Consider the following 18,471-nt stretch of genomic DNA (forward strand, 5'->3'; position numbering starts at 1 on the left):
AAGCGAGTGCCAGGAAAGGCGCAAAGCTACACAGAGAAACCCTGTCTCGAAAAACAAAAAAATAAAAATAAAAAAATAAAAAACAGTCACTAATGGTTGTGAATTGCATTCCTGGGTCACTTTTGATCCCAACTTTTCATAGATAGTTACACAAGAATTCAGCTTTCCTATGGCTTGTCTGATTTCTCATCTTTTCACCTTTCTACCTGTTCTTTTTTCCATGTGGAGCACACAGCCATTTGTCTCAGATAATGGAAGAGAACCATGTTGAAAGCCATAATGAGTAACTAATAATGTAAAGAACCAATGACACTTGCCACCAAGCCTGATGACTTGAGTTCAGTCCCTGTGACCAACATGTAGGAGAGAACTGACTCCCACAAGTTGTCCTTTGACCTCCATATGTGTGTATGTATCTTTCCCCCATATATACAATATAATTAAAAGGCCTGTATCCTAAAAAAAAACAAAAAAAAGTACCACAATGCCAGGTTTTACCTATATAGTCAAATTATTAAGAAATGCCTTGTTTATCTGGGCGGTGGTTGTGCACACCTTTAATCCCAGCACGTGGGTGGCTGAGGCACCTATCTCTGAGTTCGAAGCCAGCCTGGTCTACAGAGTTAGTTCCAGGAAAGCCAGGGCTACACAGAGAAATTCTGTCTTGAAAGAAAACAACAAAAAGAAATGCCATATTTGATCCCATGGTTCCTCTTGTTTTTGTTTTACTAAGTAGTTCCAAATAGAAGTCTTATCAAAGAGGTTATTTAATGTTCCACACTTGAAAAGGATCGATATGTTTCTGGTCTGTCCTCTCATGGTCAGGGAGAAGATCCATTCCATTCTTGATCTCTTTTTTAAAAAGAGATTGAGTGATTAAGTGACTGAAATAGGGTCTCGTGTAGCTAATGCTGACCTTGATCTTACTGTATAGCCAGGAAGACCTTGAACAACAACAACTAAAACTATACTTTTTTGAGACAGGGTTTCACTATGTAGTCATGGCTGGTGTAAAACATAGATCTGCCTGCCTCTGCCTCTCTGCCTCCTGAGTTCTGGGATTACAGGTGTGTATCACCACATGTGGTTTTATACAGTACTTCCCAGGCCTTCATGCATGCCAAGCAAACATTTTTCCTAGCTGAACTATATCTCCATCTCAATTCCATTATTTTTCTTTTGCCTACCTGGTCTTAAACTTTGTCTTAAGCAGTCCTCCTTCTGCCTCAGGTTCTTAAGTAGCTAGGTGCGGGTCTCAGTCAGCTAGGATAAGAGTCCTGAGTAGCCTGGCCTTGCCTCTACCTTTTGGTAAGTGAATAGCTACCAGCCACTGATTCTGGGCCTGTCAGATTATAGTTCATAGACAGGATGGACATATAAATAGGAACTTCTTGCATAGCAAGTGTGTATGTGTGTTTCTCTGTAAAGGATGAGACTTGAAGTTTGTTATTGATGATCACATTTTTCTGCTTTTTAAGAAATACTGTTTCTAGGGCTAGAGAGATGGCTCAGTGGTTAAGAGCACTTGCTGTTCTTTCAAAGGATCCAGGTTAAATTTCCAGCACCCTGTAGCTCACACCCATCTTAATTCCAGTTCCAGGAGATCCAATGCCCTCTTCTGGCCTCACAGGCACTAAGGATGCAGGTGGTACCTATATATACATGCAGTCAAGACACTCATACACAAAATAAACTTTAAAAGAAGCAATATTTTCTTATTCAGGCTGACATGTTGGATCAGGAGGCAGCATTTATACAGATTCAGGAGGCAAAGACAATGGTGGAGGAGGACCTCCAAAGGAGGCTGGAAGAATTTGAAGGTGAACGGGAGCAGTTACAAAAAGTGGCAGATGCAGCAGCATCCCTGGAGCAACAATTGGAACAGGTAAGTAACTGCTGCTTCCTAGACCCTAGGTTCACAGAGATTTATTTGGATGTGGGCTTTGCCTGACATGCATGTCTCAGTGCCATTCATGTGTGGCCTGTGTGTGATCTCTGACATCAGGCTATATTATTAGTTCAGGTTTGTTTTGAGATGTCTGTTGAATATATTTGAAGGGTACTATCAGATTGTTCTGTTGCCAGCCTGACCAGGTTTGCTTCTATTCATGTTCTTCTACTCAAAAATTTTACATAAAAAAGACCCTTCAATGAATCCATCAAAAGTATTTAAATCCTGAACATCAAAAATGTATAAATTCTTGTACCAGGGTGGAAGGCAGCATGTTAAGTTTATCATTTGTTTTCAGGTGAAGTTGACATTGTTCCAGCGAGACCAGCAGCTTGCAGCACTTCAGCAGGAGCACCTAGATGTGATAAAGCAGCTCACCTCCACACAGGAGGCTCTACAGTCCAAGGGGCAGTCTCTTGATGACCTGCATACACGTTATGATGAGCTACAAGCAAAGCTGGAGGAGCTGCAGAGAGAGGCTGACTCCAGGGAGGACACAATTCACTTCCTGCAGAATGAGAAGATTGTTTTGGAAGTGGCTCTACACTCAGCCAGGAATGACAAGGAGGAACTTGACAGAGGAGCACAGCGTTTGGAAGAAGATACTGAGGAGACATCAGGACTATTGGAACAACTGAGACAAGAATTGGCTGTCAAGTCCAACCAGGTAACACTGTCTTAGCTGTTTTTGAAGGACCATAGATTGATTCTTTTCTGGGATGTGTTCTGTTACAAACGTGAGTGACCAATGGAAGAGTGTTCTCGAGCAGGAAACCAGTAGTTCTTGTTGTAACCCTTTCCTCCATTGGCCTCTGGGTGTGGAGGAACCAGATACTGGGAGAACAAGTTTTGTGTGGAGCTTTTAAATGTTATCTGACAAGAAAGCACGTTTTTGCTGCTGATGTTATGCTTTCAGCTGGAGGAGAAGCTGCAGTACACTTGGTTTTGCTTCCTCTTCCTACATGTGGCAAGCTAGTCATGATGTGATATGTTCAGGGTGGGACAGATAGCTCATAGTAGGTTCCTCCTTTTAACACCAGTGTCCTGGTATGTAAAAGCACAGCCCACTGGGGAAGCCATATATGGGGAACAGCAGTGTGCTAACAGTGTGACACTGCTAGAAACTGACAAATCTATAAAAAATACATAGTAAAGAAAGATGCTCAGGAAGTGGAACTAGAGTTTGAATGATTATGCCTGAATATTCCGCTCTGTAAGGACAAAGGATCAGGGATCATGGTCTGTTTCTCTTGGAGATGTTAATTTAGAGGGAGTTGTAAGAGGGATCTCAACTGACACTGGACAGTATTGACCATGTTGAAATTTTACTGTATTGGATTATGATTTCCTTAAAGAAAGATGGAACAGCATAGTGGAGTGAGGTTCTTCTGCATGTTGGCTGGAGCTCTGAAGTCTATTTCTTGACTTGAGAGGTGGGGTTGTATTGACAGCCTTACAGGGAAACTGCTGTCTTTCAACCTCTCCCTTGCCCAGGTGCTGGCTGTCCCACCTGGCTGGTTAGAATGAACACATGTCCTCAAGGGTCTCTGAGAAAAAGCTATCCATACAAGGCTCTGGGTTTACTGACCTCAGTCCACCATCTAAGATGGTGATCACATGCAGTGCTCTTAACTGCTGTCAGATGAGCATGATTTCGAATGCTTTAGAATGTAATAATAATTGAAAGAATGTTTTATGTCTGGGTATCTCTGCCATATATCATGGAAATGAACCATGCAGAGTGCTATAAGAGTCCTGATAGGGCGTTCAAAAGCATTTTTATTGGGCTTGGGGTGTGACTTAGTGGTAGAATACTTGCCTCATATGCATCAGGGTTCAGTCCCCAGAATCTCTCTTTTTTTCTCTCTCACATGAGATAACAAAGCAGAAGAAGGCTTTTTGCTGTACCAGAGTAACCCTTCCAATATATCGTGTATTCCTGAGTCCCTGGGGCTCTTTATGTGCAGATCTGTCTCAGTCTGGGGCCTGAGATGGCAATTTCTACAAGCTTCCAGATATTAGGGGTGGGCTGGTCTCTGGTATGCTTTAAGTCACAAGGATATAGGATGTTGTAAATTGAGGTTCATTGGACGAGAGCCTCACTCTATTCTTTTATGTAGTGTCTGGCTGCTTTCCTGCTGCAAGACCAGAGCTGAGAAGCTGCAGCAGACATGTGGCTCACAATAACTTAAAAGTATTTCCTCTCTGGCTATTCCAGGAAGGGCTTAAGTCTATCTAATCTAGAGCATCCCCTACCTCATCCTTTCTTTCACTCCTCTGCCCTTCCCCTTGTCTTTGTACTTTTAAGTGGCAAGGAGGGAAGATGCTGGCTCTGTGTCCTGCCTGAGCAGCCCTTGGGCTATCATGTGTCTGACCGAAAGCCACTTTTCGTGCTCTGGCTAGTGCTGACTCTTTTTTTTTTCTTTTTGGTTTTTCAAGACAGGGTTTCTGTGTGAAACAGTCCTGGCTGTCCTGGATCTCTCTCTGTAGACCAGGCTGGCCTTGAACTCACAGAGAGCTGCCTGCCTCTGCCTCCCAAGTGCTAGGACTAAAGGCGTGTGCCACCACTGCCCAGCTTAAGAAATGCCACTGGGTGCAGACCTAGAACTGTCAGGCCACCCACCCTTCTGCAAACCTCTCCTGTAGGTGGAGCACTTGCAGCAAGAGACAGCCTCATTGAGAAAACAGGTGCAGAAGGTAAAGGAGCAGTTTCTTCAGCAAAAGGTAAGACATGGGAAACAAATGTTGGGCTATTGCTGAGTAGTCTGTTTGCTTCAGGGGAACAGAATCAGAAATAGGGAAGCATCTAGGTCTTATCCTTTTTAAAGGCAGTGTACTTGTTCTAAGCAGTCCCCCATTGCAGTCAGTGAGGCAGCATGATGTTTCTCCCCTGACTTAGGGTCTATGATCCTCCAATGCTGAATGTAATTCCCACCAATGTAGTACCTGTCAGGATACCCTGTCATTATCACTCCAAGATCTGTGTGTGTTACACATTTTTTTTTGTCAATGTGTGTTGGTTGTGTTTGCAGTATAAAGTATGTGAAAAGCTTATGCCATAACCCAACATTAAAAACAAATTTAGTTTGTACCCAAACGGGTCTGTGACATAGTTTTGTCTTGTGAAGCCCTGTCTCCTGGTGGAGGAACGGCTCTGACTCCTTGCTTTGTTGCCAGCAGCAGTTGAATGTTTTGTTCTAAGAGAGGAAGATCCTCCAGATTTTGTTTATAAGTTGTGTTTCAGTTTATTACAGAGATAGGCAAAGGATTAACTTTCAGAATCCAAGCACCCTGGCCAAAGGGAGATTAGCCCTTGTGAGAGTACCCGAAAGATACAAGGATTCCAGGAGGATAATGGGATGTTTCATACAATGTCCAGATTTGGTGGGGGGGGGGCCCGCATAATTTGTAGTCATGTTATGTGACAGAAATCCAGACATGCCATCATCATTGGTATTTCTCAATGAGTAGTGTCAGATTTTAACATGTTTTTGTTTTGTTTTGTTTTGTTTTTGTATAAAAAGTTGTGCCCTATGGCTAGAGGTGTACTTTAGTGGTTAGAATATTTGCCTCTAATTCTCTAAGCTTTGGGTTCCATGCCTAGAACGTGGGTGAGGGAGGTTATACCTTGAATTGTTGGTAAACATTTTTATTTAAGCCAGCCTTATTCCCTAGGTAAGATGCTGACTGGCACTGGCTTATTACTTTTGTCTTTCCTGAAGGTAATGGTAGAGGCCTATCGGCGAGATGCTACTTCCAAAGACCAACTCATTAGCGAGCTGAAAGCCACAAAAAAACGGCTGGACTCAGAGATGAAGGAACTGAGGCAGGAGCTAATGAAGGTGCATGGAGAGAAGAAGACTGTGGAAGTAGAACACTCACGACTGCAGAAGGAGATGTCCCTGGTTCACCAGCAGATGGCAGATCTTGAGGGGCATCTTCAGTCAGTGCAGAAAGAACGAGATGAAATGGAGACTCAACTACAGGTGAGATGCAATACATAGGTTCTTGTGAAGGTTCAGCCAGTTGTGCTGAGGGCTTACTGTGTACAAGATGGAACAGGGAGCACTGGCCAAGAAAGGCTTTTAAAACAATCTAGAGACAAGGCCTTCCCAAAAACTAATAATCAGATAAGTCCAGGTTGTGGTGCTATATGAAAGAAACAAAGAAGAGTGAGCATCTGAACATGCCACCCTGTGACAGGGTCTTTGGAGCTAGTCATTGAGCCTTGAAGTCTGCAAAGTAGGCAGCAGACAGAAAGGAGAGAGTGTTCTGCAGATAGCCTGAGTTTAGGCAGGGTGCAGTCACTGAGAGAATCAGGTAGCTGCCCATGCCCTTTGGACAGCCATACTGCCCCTGAGTCTTGCTGTTTTAATGAGTGTGGTGACTGGCTTGGTGATCAGACCAGGTAGGAGTAAGGGATGACTTATGGGTAGAGATCTGTCCCAAATAGGGAACACTTCCTGGGGTGAGGAATTTGGAGAGTTGATATGCAGGATGCTAGAACAAAAAAAAAGGCTTCATTTTACACATGACATGCTGAAAGTCCCTAAGAGGTCCAGGGCAAGATTCAGGTAGACAAGTGGCCAGCACGTTTATATAAAGATGGTATGTCCAGTGTTCACCCAGAAGCACCTTGCTTGTTCCTTTCATGAGGTATCAGTTAAGGCCTGGGCTAACCTGAGCTTATCTTTCCTGCCCGGAAGGCATTAATGGTTTGGACACAGTGGCCAGAAATGTTTTTAATGTATATGAGTATTTAGAATGCATGTATATCTGTGTACTATGTGCATGCCACCCATGGAAGCCAGAAGAGGGCATTGAATCACTTAGAACTGGAGTTACAAATGATTATAAACTGCTGTGTGGGTTCTGAGAATTAAACATGGGTCCTCTAGGACAGCAGCCAGTTCTCTTAACTGTTGATCCATCTCTTCAAGCCTGAGAAAAGCTTTTGACCTCTCTGAAGTATGGTTCATCAGTGACCAATATCTGAAGTAAGTGGCTTTTTACTTACTGGCCATTCTTTGTTCTTTTTAAAGTCTTTGCAGTTTGACAAAGAGCAGATGGTAGCTCTTACTGAGGCCAACGAGACACTAAAGAAACAAATAGAAGAACTGCAGCAAGAGGCCAAGAAGTAAGTCTGAGAAGCATACACTTACTGTGAGGGGCACCAGCTCTGCAGAGAGCAGGAACAGTCTGTACAGTCCTTGATGTTGCTGGGTTCCTTAACAGATTCTTTTTCTACTCAGGCTTATGAAAAGGTAGCCTGGAACATAGGTTCTAAAGTTCCAGCATGATTTGGCAGTTACTTTTTTCCTACATATCTGAGTTTATAAGTTGACTTGCTCAAGTATCCTTTACAGAAGCACCCCCCTCTCCCAAGCTAGGGCTGAAACCCAGGACGTTGAGCATACTAAGCAGGTGCTCTACCATTGAGCTCCATCCCTATCCCTAAAATCTCCTTCTCCTTTTATGTAATCTAACTTACTTCACACACACACACTGGTGTCAGTATCCTCACATTCCTGCTCCCTCACTAGGTTGACACTTTGATATTCATCCATCTTATCCTTTTATGCTCACACACATAAACCTAAAATATGACCCTTACCAGAAACTACTGATAAACATGAGCACACATGCAGGCAAACACCATTTTGGGCCATTTATTTATTTATTCATTCATTCATATATTTATTTTTGAGGCAGAATAGCTGTGTTTTTTTCTCTTATTTATTTAATTTACTTATTTCTGTTATCAGCTTGATACAGTACAAATTCTTATCCTAATAGTGAAATGTTTCATTGAGGCTTGCCCAGTGATTGAGTAAAACCAAAACTTATTATAAGTCACAGTCATCCTAGGGTTCCCCCTGCTATGTAGTCTCCCTGGTTCTGTGGGTTGCAGTCTGATTGTTCTTTGTTTTATATTTAATAACCATTTATGAGAGAGTACATACCATGTATGTCCTTTTGGGTTTGGGTTACCTCACTCAGGATGGTATTTTCTAGTTCTATCCATTTGCCTGCAAATTTCATGCTGTCATTATTTTTCTCTGCTGAGTAGTACTCCATTGTGTATATGTACCACATTTTCTTCATCCATTCTTCAGTTGACAGGCATCTAGGTTGTTTCCAGGTTCTGGCTATTACAAATAGTGCTGAAATAGCTGGTTTTCTGAGACAATATTTCTCTTTATAACCTAGATTGACCTCAAACTTGTGATATTCCAGCTTCACCTTCTTAAATGCTGAGATTATAGCGCGAGTTCTGAGTCCCAGCCTTTTGGGACCTCATTACGCCATGGTATATTCTGTGCTGTTTGTGTTTTATCACTAGTAGTATCTTCATAAATCTGATGAGAGTTTGCTTTTGACCTTCAGGAAGAATGTTGGGGATATTTTTTGGTTGGAGTGTGCTGTTTCTCTGCCCTCACAAGATTATTCATTCTGTTTTGTTGAAAAAAAGATCTCACTGTGTAGCCCCAGCTGTCCTATGTCCAGCATAGCCTCTTGCAGCTATCTTCCTGCCTCAGCCTCTCAGATGCTGGCATTACAGGTGTATACCACCATACCCATCACAGAATCATTTTTAAGGGCAGGTCTTGATGATGGTGGATGTGACTTAGTGGATTCACATTGCTTTTCTTGTCCCTCTAGCATGGACTCCTGACGGATACCTTGTCTCCTTCAGCAACCAAACCAGAACAAGAACACTCTTGCCCAAGTTCTCCTGAGGGTCAGCCAGGTTCTGACAAGACAGAATAGGGTTGAGTTGAAGCCTCTTAAGATCCACTGCCCTGAGCCAGGTGTGGTGGCAGGCACATCTCTTGAGTATAAAGTCAGCCTGGTCTATAGAGCAAGTTCCAAGACAGCCAGGGCTACACAGAGAAACCCTGTCTCAAAAACAAAACAAAACAAAAAAACAACAAAAAAGACACTATCCAGCCCTGGAGGATGAACTACAGTATGTGCCCTTGATGTTTCAGGCCAGGGAGCTGGCTGGTTGCACCAGAGGTTAACTCATCTTTTTCACTCATGTCTCAGGGCCATCACAGAACAGAAGCAGAAGATGAAGCGGCTGGGCTCGGATCTGACCAGTGCCCAGAAGGAGATGAAGACTAAGCACAAGGCTTATGAGAACGCCGTGAGCATCCTTAGCCGCCGCCTGCAGGAGGCCCTGGCTACCAAGGAGGCCACAGATGCAGAGCTTAGCCAGCTCAGAGCTCAGAGCACTGGTGGCAGCAGTGACCCTGTTCTACATGTAGGTAAACACATTTCTCCCTGTCAAAGTCCTTATGACTCTTTTGGCTTTGTTTTTGTTTGTTTGTGGTCTTTTTTTTTTTTTTTTAAGATTTATTTATTTGTTATACATAGTGTTCTGTTGGCGTGTATCCCTGCAGGCCAGCTCTCATTACAGGTGGTTGTGAGCCACCATGTGGTTGCTGGGAATTGAACTCAGGACCTCTGGAAGAACAGCCAGTGCTCTTAACCTCTGAGCCATCTCTCTATCCCCTGTTTGTTTTTGGAGACAGGGTTTCTCTGTGTAATAGCCCTGGCTGTCCTGGAACTCGATTTGTAGTCCAGGCTGGCCTTGAACTCACAGAGATCCACCTGCCTCTGCCTCTGGAGTGCTGAGATTAAAGGCATGCACCACTATATCTGGCTAGAGTCCTTAAGATTCTTTTGAAAATAGGAAAAGTGCATTCTGTCAACATTTTCTTGCTTTAAAATTCTTATGTCACTGAGAACACTGCCAGCCCTCCTCTACTTTTTAATTTTTAATTTTCATTTGGAGACAATCTAAGTTATCTTTAGGCTGTCCTTAAAATTTGTAGTCCTTCCTCAGCTTACTAAGTAACTGGGAGCATAAGTAGGCACCACCACATCTGGCATAGACAACATTTCTTTAACTAGTGACTAGGTCTGCCATTGGACTTTTAGTGACTTACATATATGTACTATCTCATGTGCCTTTGGAGAAGCTTCCCTGACCTGTAGAAATTGAGCTCTTGGTTGAGGGGCAGAGGCAGAACTTACTTCTGTCCTATAATCTTCTCTGTATAACCCTAGGACTCATGGGGAGAGATACAGACAGACAGTACCGGTGTGATATGCAGTGAGAGAGGAAGGTACAGGAGGTAGTATCTGATAAAGTAGAAAAAAATAAAATAAAATTGTAGGAGGCACTAGGGGGACAAGCACGAGGCTGGGAGTTGAGTGGAAAGCTGGTCTGTTTGGCCTGGCTCACAGTAAATGTGGAAAGTGAGCCTTGTCACTTTCCTGTCCTTTCATGTAGATAGGTGTACGTTAGGACTGTGAAGTTGGGGAGCTTTGACAGGTAGACAGGTTGTATTTGCTGCAGTGGCTGAGAGGTGACAGAATGAGGGTAACAGGTCAGTAAACCACACAGCTCTGATGGGGGCAACAGTGTATGTGTGTCCAGGTCATCCAAATGTCACTTCATTAGGAAAGTTCTGTTCTCTAGGGTTTTTTGTTTGTTTGTTTGTTTGTTTTGTTTTTCACAGTCCATAGAGGCTTTTTATTAATGTGTTTTACATTTCTAGAAAAAGAATCCCAGGATTTTTCCTCCTGTGTGTTTTCGTCTTGCTTCTTCATGGCCCATGATACCAGCTGAGGTTGTCAGTACAGTGAAGCCAAACTGACGGGATGGGAGCAGATTGTTCTGCCCTTTTTCTAGGTCTTTGAGTTGCACACCAAATCTAGGGCTTATCACTCCACGCTTGTTCAACCTGCCTGTGAGGTTCATGACGATTTTCCCAGCTCTGTGGTCGTCAATGATTTCAAACTCACCAATGTAACCATGCTTCCTCATCACAGTTGGGAACCTAATGATGACTTTGGAGCAGGGCTGGGTAAGGACCTGGCTTTTGCCTCTTTTCTCAGCATTATTGATGCTCTTGAGAGCATCAGCCAGGACATCCATGCGCACCATGGTGCCAGCGCGGAAAGATGGCAGAAAGAGGCCTCTAGGGTTTTTTTGTTTTTGTTTTTAGTAGTTTTTATTTTTCGTGTGTGTGTGTGTGTGTGTGTGTGTGTGTGTGTGTGTGTGTGTGCGCGTGCGCGCGCGCGCGTGTGTGTACATGTGTGCAGATGCCATGGGAGGCCAGGAGAGGGTGTTGGATTTCTTGAGCTGCAGTTAGAGGCTATTGTGTGCCACCTTGCACAAATCAAACTGTGGTCTTCTGAGAGAGTGAAAAGTGCTCTTAAGTGCTGAGCCATCTTTGCAGCTCCCTGTTTGTGTTTTTGTTCTTGATGTTTTAGAGTAATCCAGGCTGGCCCTGAACTCACTGTGTAGGTAAGGATTGCTTTGTTTCTATTCCTCATACCTCCACCTCCCAAATACTTGGATTACAGGTGTATAGTACAGTGCCAAACTTGTGTTTTTCTTTTTAAAACAGGGTCTTTCCTTGTATCTTAAGCTGGTCTTAGACTTTTGATCTTCCAGCCTTAGCCTCCCAAGTTCTTTGATTATAGATGTATCATTATAAGTTAGAAGATTATATAGGTATGTGCTTCTCCAGTTGAATAAGTAAATACTCTGTTATTTTATAAAATATTGAGTGGTCTCTAGTCAATCACCATGTTCCTTTCTGTTTGTCATTTTAAATCTTTTGGATCACCTAGTAGAGGCAGCAAGGTGTGGAGTGCTCTGGTTTTTTTTTTTTTTTTTTTTGTGGGTTTTTGGTTTTTTGTTGTTGTTGTTTTCAAGACAGGGTTTCTCTGTGTAGTTTTGGTGCCTGTCCTGGATCTCACTCTGTAGACCAGGCTGGCCTCGAACTCACAGAGATCTGCCTGGCTCTGCCTCCTGAGTGCTAGAATTAAAGGCGTGCACCACCACTGCCCTGCAAGTGGAGTGCTCTGGAGTCTAGAATCTGCAATTGAGGAACAGAATATTCCCAGCAGCTTTAGCTGTGGTTTTGTTTATGGTAGGCTAGAGTAAGGAAATGACTTTGTCTTACTGTATATCCTTTTATCTCAGTCATACACAAGAGTCAACAATAGAACCTCCAGCCAGGAATGATGGCTCTAACCTATAATCCCAGTATACAGGGGGCTGAAGCAGGATGATCAGGATTTCAAGGCTAATCTTGGCTGTTGCAAGTTCTAGGCCAGCATGAGCTACACAAGACCTTATCACAAATAAACAAAAGAATAGAGCCTCCTGAGTTGGGTTTAGTGATGTAATCCCAACACTTGTGAAGCTGAGGGAAGAGGTTCACTAGTTCAAAGCCAGTCTGGGCTTTTTAGTAAGGGAGGGTCTGTCTCAAAAACAAAACAAAACAACAGGGTTAAATGGTTAAATGATTCAGTGGATAAAGGCCCCTTTCACCATGTCTAGTAACTTAAGTTTGATCCCCGGGCATATGGTGGAAGGAAAGACCTGACTCCCACAAGTTGTCCTCTGAGCTCTACATGCACACAAGGCCACCTACACACATGCTTGCATACATGCACACACACAAAATAAATTTAAAAATTTAAAAACAACAACTACAAAATCTAGGCTGTAGTCAATTATGTGTCCATGAGAGTTGCAAGAGGGAAGGGCCATTGACTAAACATGACTCCCATTTTGGCTCTCAGGAGAAGATTCGGGCTTTGGAGGTAGAACTGCAGAATGTTGGCCAAAGCAAGATATTGTTGGAGAAGGAGTTACAGGAGGTGATCACAATGACTAGCCAGGAACTGGAAGAGTCCCGGGAGAAGGTGCTGGAGCTGGAAGATGAGGTAACACCTGTATTTGCTGTCTGCTCAGCCTTGCTCCTTGGCACTTGGGCACCTTGTGATTGTTGGTGGACCAGATTGTTGCCAGTACTCTAGGGAGGATGACAGTAGTTATCTCTTTACAGTTACAAAATGGCTACTGAGACTTATATTCTAAGGAAGGTGTGTCTAGCCTGTAGCTTGTATGCCACATAAGTCCCAGGATAGCAATGAATCCGTCCTAACAGATTTGTCATATTTCAATGTCCAAAGGTTAGATAATCCTGTTCTTTTCCCAGTTAAAATGCTTTGATTGTAAATAACAAACCCAAATTAAATTTGCCAAAGAACTGAAAACTCTGAAGCAGTTTATTGGCCCTATTCAGGCAGTGTTATCACTAAGGGCCCTGTCACCAACCCCTGTCCTACCCCACTGCCTACCACGCTGCTACAGTAGGGTCTCCAGGAATATTACATAACTTTTAGGGATGTGTATTTTATTCAGCCATCTCTATCCTGTCCTCAAATGGGTATGCTGAGATCACCCAACCCCATGCCCATTTGTGAGTAGCTTAGCAAGGCCCTTTGCAGTGTCTGTGAACCCAAAAGAGCAGTAGCTTCACAGGTAATAAGTCTGGGGGAAGGGGGGGTTGCTTTTGATATAGCCAGTCTGGCCTTGAACTGATCCTTATGGCTCTGCCTCCCAAGTACTGGGGTTATGGGCATGAGTCACCACACCTGCCCAGAGCATGAAATTTTACATGTACCTATATGTTTCAGCTTCAAGAATCCAGAGGCTTCAGAAGGAAGATAAAACGTCTTGAAGAGTCAAATAAGAAACTGGCTCTGGAGTTAGAACATGAGCGAGGGAAGCTCACTGGCCTCGGACAGTCTAATGCAGCTTTGCGGGAGCACAACAGTATACTAGAGACTGCACTAGCCAAGAGGGAAGCTGACCTGGTGCAGCTGAATCTCCAGGTGCTGAGACCTATCTGCCAGGAGCAGCATGAGAGTTGTGTGGACCACACTTACTGTCAGTGTCTCACCACACTGAGTCATAGCTACTTTCAGGGGACCACCACACCTGGCTCAGAGGCTCAGAGGAACCTGGCCATTGCACAAACCTGGATGTCCCAGCTGTAAGAGCCTGTGGTCATTGTATCAAGTTCATGAGTCCCTTTTACATAGTAGGCTCCTGGTGGGACATGCCAGACCCTGTGCAAAAGACACTTTCTAAGTCCTGATATCATTTAGAACTGGGATTTGAACCCCAACTTGGTGTCTTATTGTAGGTTCTGTTCTCAGCTCCGTAGGTCCTACAGTGCTTTAGAGGTAGCTGAACTTACATTAACTTAGTTAATTTACATTTTGCTCTAGTTCCTACCACTTCTGTTCTTGCTGGGCTGCCTTGCTTGTATAATACATTTGCCTCTTCTTTTTGGTTCTCAGCTATGTTATTGAACACAGCCATGTGACACAATTTGTGAGATCAGACTTCAGCACCTAATTCATTTCTGAGGCAGGGATTATACATCTCAGCTATCCCTAAACGCAGTAGGTAGCTAAGGATGACTTTAAACTTCTAATCCTTCTGCCTTGTGTCATAGGATTATAGCCACACCAGTTGTTGTTTTATACATAAGTGCTAGGAATCAAATCCAGGGCTTTGTGCCTATTAGGCAAGCAGTCTACCAACCAAGCTACATCTCCAGCCCCAGAGAGGGGCTTCTAACCTTCCCTACCTTGTTTCCTTTCCTGTGATGTCATCACTATGTATACCATCTGTCTTAGGTTTTCATTGCTGTGAAGAGACATCATGACCACGGCAACTCTTATAAAGAAAACATGTAATTGAGGGTGGCTCACATATAGTTTCAGAGGTTCAGTTCATTATGCTTATGAAGGGGAGCATGGCAGCATACATGCAGACATAGTGCTGGAGCTGAGAGTGCTGTATCTTGCAGGCAACAGGAAGTCGACTGTCATACTGAGGGAAGCTTGAGAAAAAGAGACCTCAAAGCCCATCCCCACAGTGACACACTTCTTCCATCTAGGCCACACCTCCTAATAGTGCTCCATTGGGGGAGCATTTTCTTTCAAACCACCACACCATCCTACTGAGCTCCACATGATGGCTGACTGTAGAGGATCCCAAATTGTATTGCAGGTTGTATAGATGCTTGGGTATTGATATCGTTCCTTATTCATCCTTTCATAATGTGATATAGGTGCAGGCAGTTTTACAGCGCAAAGAGGAGGAAGATCGCCAGATGAAGCAACTTGTCCAAGCCTTACAAGCCTCATTAGAGAAAGAAAAGATGAAAGTAAACAGCATGAAGGAACAGGTATGTGGTCAGCTTCAAATTCATAGGGCCTTCCAGGAGATGTAGACTATGGGGGTGCCCTTTCCGTGTTGAGTTTGTTTCTAAGGACGGGGTTGTTAGGACAGAGACTGCAGAGAACACTGTTCCTTTGTAGAAAATGGCATTAAGTGACTTTAGCAATGAAGGACTGAGAAGGTCAGACTGAGGCACCTATATATATGCACATTAGTCTTTGCTAGGAAAGGAACTGTAGAATTTAAAAAGCACACTTCCCATTTCTGCATACTTCCCATTTGTGCACACTCCTGTAATCCCAGCATTTAGAAGACTGAGGCAGGAGGATCCTGACTTTAAAGCCAGCTTGAGCTCTATTTACTGAATTTGAGGCTAGCCTAAGCTCTATGGCAAGACCTTGTCTAAAATCAGTCAAGAAATATGGTTGTATATTGCTTTAAAGTATACAGACTTGTCTTTGTGACTGGCTCCTTTCCACATTCCAGCTTTAATGATCTGCAGTAGAGGCCTATGGTGGCTATTATACCCTCCCCTCTTTTAGAATGTGAGCTGCCTACTAACACACCTGCTGACACAGAGCAGATAATCAGGGCCACTGCTTTGTGGGTGTACAACCTGTTACTTACATGCACAAATTTCTTTTTTCTTTTTATTCCCCCTGAGACAGGGTCTCTTGTAGCAAGGATGTTCTTGAACTTGCTGTGTAGCTGAGGATAACCTTGAACTCTTTACTTCTTGTTGCTGTATTTTGAGACAGAGTCTCATGACGTAGCCCTGGCTGGCCTGACACTGGCTGTGTAGACCAGGCTGGCCTCTGTCTCAGAGATCCACATGCCTCTGCTTCCTGAATGCTGGGATTAAAGGTGTGTACCATCATGCCAGGAAATTCATGATCTTCCCCCACCTTCGAAGTACTGGGATTACAGATATGCCTCAATGCCCACCTGAGACAGTAAAAAATAATTGTAACTTCAAAATTTTTTTTAATTATCATGTGTACATACGTACATGATGTGTGTGAGTCATGTCACACATGTCGTGTTTTCTCCTTTATCTGGGTTCCAGGGATTGAACTCAGATGGTCAGGCTTGTGTGGCAAGCACCTTAGTGAGACACCTCACTGGCCCAGGAAAAATTTTTTAAATAAAAATAATTTTAAAGCTGGCCTCAAACTCACAGAGATCCATCTGCCTCTGCCTCCCAAGTGCTGGGATTAAAGGCATGAGATACCACCACCCAGCTAGTTCTCATCTTAAAAGCAGTTATTTTCAAATGGAAACAACTTGAACAAAAAATATATGACACAATTTTAAGGCCCATTAAAATACAAGTATAGAGTAAATTGAATAACTAATGATGATACTGTTGATACCTTCTTTTTTTCTTTTTTGTAGTGCACCCTGAGCCTCTAAAGTGCTAGGCAATGACTCTACCACTCAGCCAGATACCAGCTGTAGTTGTTTCTCTAACTGATATTGCTAAATTATTAGAAAAGAAAATGGAATTTTTTTCTTATGCATTCAGGAGTTTGCTTGGAAATCTTGAGAAAATCTATTATTTGGAGTTTGCTTGGAAATCTTGAGAAAATCTATTATTGACTGTGAAAATCAACAAATGTTCAGTGGAGGCCAATTACATAGAATTAAATCTTAATTAAATCTTATAATTAGGTGGAAATATAAGAATTAGGAATAAACTTAACTAATAATAAATAGATAAAGTTGAGGAGTAAACAACCTCTTAAAACTAAGAAAACTGTGAGTAAAATTTTTCATTCAGCAGAGTCTGTCACCTATATGTCACTAGTCCACTGTGTGCTGAGCATAAAGCCAGGTATCTTCATCTTTATCTGTAAGTTGGTCTTGAGAGGAAAATACACAAGATAGACCAGTTCTGTGTGGGTTTGGGAGGGGCTTCAGTGTTGGTACTTGGTATTCCATCAAACCTGTAGCATTCATCATGGTACAACTTGTGTGTGAGTAATGTCAACTTACTTTCTTCTAGATGGCTGCTGTCAGGGCAGAAGCTGGACACAACCGCCGCCACTTTAAGGCAGCTACATTGGAACTGAGTGAGGTGAAGAAGGAACTACAGGCAAAGGAACACCTGGTACAGACACTGCAGGCTGAGGCGGATGAGCTTCAGTGAGTACCTGATGCTTGCACACAAGGACACCCCAGGGCTGGCCGTGGTGACCTTAGTGTCCATTTTCCATAGAACACATCAGAGCTATTGGGATTTTCTTTCATCTTTAATTCATTTGAATCTCACAGAGTCATCTGTCTTTCCCTAAGGTGCCAAGTACTTTAGGGACAAGTCAAAAGAACAGAGTCATCTGACTGTTTCAGGAAGTCTGAGCTTAACCTTAACCTAGCTCTTCCTTGACTTCTTCCTGGAATGGGAAGAACCTCCATTTAAGCACTCAATCCAAGGACATCCTGAGTATTCAGAGATTCATTGTAGCTTCACACTAATGCAACATCAACTCAGACATGTGGAAAGGGTAGGATAAACCTAGGGATGTCCACATACCTCTACTGCAGCCCCAGAGGTTTATTGTGTTATGGAAGTGTCTGACAGCACCCTAATCTGAGTTTTGTGAATAGACTGTGTCTTCCAGAGTACAAAGGGCTTTCTTTGCAGCGTTAGTGGAAATAGAGCATTGGAAGTACTCCATACTGTCTCCAGCCAATGGTAAAGGGTCTTCACCATGGACAGCCTTGGAGGACAAATTGAGAGAATTTTGTCATTTTATTTTTTTTTATTTTATTTTATTTTATTTTACAATATCATTCAGTTCTACATATCAGCCACGGGTTCCCCTATTCTCCCCCTCCCACGCCCTCCCCTTACTCCCAGCCCACCCCCCATTCCCACCTCCTCCAGGGCAAGGCCTCCCCCGAGGACTGCGATGAACCTGGTAGACTCAGTCCAGGCAGGTCCAGTCCCTTCCTCCCAGACTGAGCCAATGTCCCTGCATAAGCTCCAAATTTCAAACAGCCAACTCATGCAATGAGCACAGGACTTGGTCCCACTGCCTAGTTGCCTCCCAAACTGATCAAGCCAATCAACTGTCACACCTATTCAGAGGGCCTGATCCAGCTGGGGGCCCCTCAGCTCTTGGTTCATAGTTCATGTGCTTCCATTCATTTGGCTATTTTTTTTTTTTCAATAATTGAGTAAAACCGAAATTTATTATAAGCCACAGTCGTCCTAGGGGACCTCCGTGCTATATATATAGCCTCCATGGTTCTATGGGTTGTGGTCTGATTGTTCTTTATTTTATATCTAGAATCCACTTATGAGTGAGTACATACCATGACTGTCTTTCTGGGTTTGGGTTACCTCACTCAGGATGATTTTTTTCTAGTTCCATCCATTTGCCTGCAAATTTCATGCTTTCATAGTTTGTCGTTTTATTTTTAACCTTTTTGTTTGTTTAAATGCCAG

General features: G+C 43.2%; 2 protein-coding genes across 9 annotated transcripts in view; one reads left to right on the top strand and one right to left on the bottom strand.

Moving 5' to 3' along the window:
• Golga3 (golgin A3) overlaps positions 1 to 18,471 on the top strand; it is a 49,254-nt gene that overhangs the window by 23,632 nt on the left and 7,151 nt on the right. For all 8 annotated transcript variants that reach the window (XM_028856992.2, XM_028856991.2, XM_028856990.2 and 5 more), the window contains 10 exons: positions 1,724 to 1,885; positions 2,250 to 2,618; positions 4,598 to 4,675; positions 5,674 to 5,937; positions 6,994 to 7,088; positions 9,002 to 9,218; positions 12,563 to 12,706; positions 13,463 to 13,660; positions 14,911 to 15,027; positions 17,026 to 17,165. In XM_028856992.2, the coding sequence (XP_028712825.1) occupies positions 1,724 to 1,885; positions 2,250 to 2,618; positions 4,598 to 4,675; positions 5,674 to 5,937; positions 6,994 to 7,088; positions 9,002 to 9,218; positions 12,563 to 12,706; positions 13,463 to 13,660; positions 14,911 to 15,027; positions 17,026 to 17,165 (1,784 nt within the window). The remainder of the gene's footprint in view (positions 1 to 1,723; positions 1,886 to 2,249; positions 2,619 to 4,597; positions 4,676 to 5,673; positions 5,938 to 6,993; positions 7,089 to 9,001; positions 9,219 to 12,562; positions 12,707 to 13,462; positions 13,661 to 14,910; positions 15,028 to 17,025; positions 17,166 to 18,471) is intronic.
• Positions 9,554 to 10,976, bottom strand: LOC114682901 (40S ribosomal protein S15a-like). Its single transcript, XM_037198572.1, has one exon. The coding sequence runs from the start codon at positions 10,908 to 10,910 to the stop codon at positions 10,518 to 10,520; it is 393 nt and encodes a 130-aa protein (XP_037054467.1). The 5' UTR covers positions 10,911 to 10,976; the 3' UTR covers positions 9,554 to 10,517.

Source organism: Peromyscus leucopus, chromosome 23 (assembly GCF_004664715.2).
Source record: "Peromyscus leucopus breed LL Stock chromosome 23, UCI_PerLeu_2.1, whole genome shotgun sequence".
NCBI lineage: Eukaryota > Metazoa > Chordata > Mammalia > Rodentia > Cricetidae > Peromyscus > Peromyscus leucopus.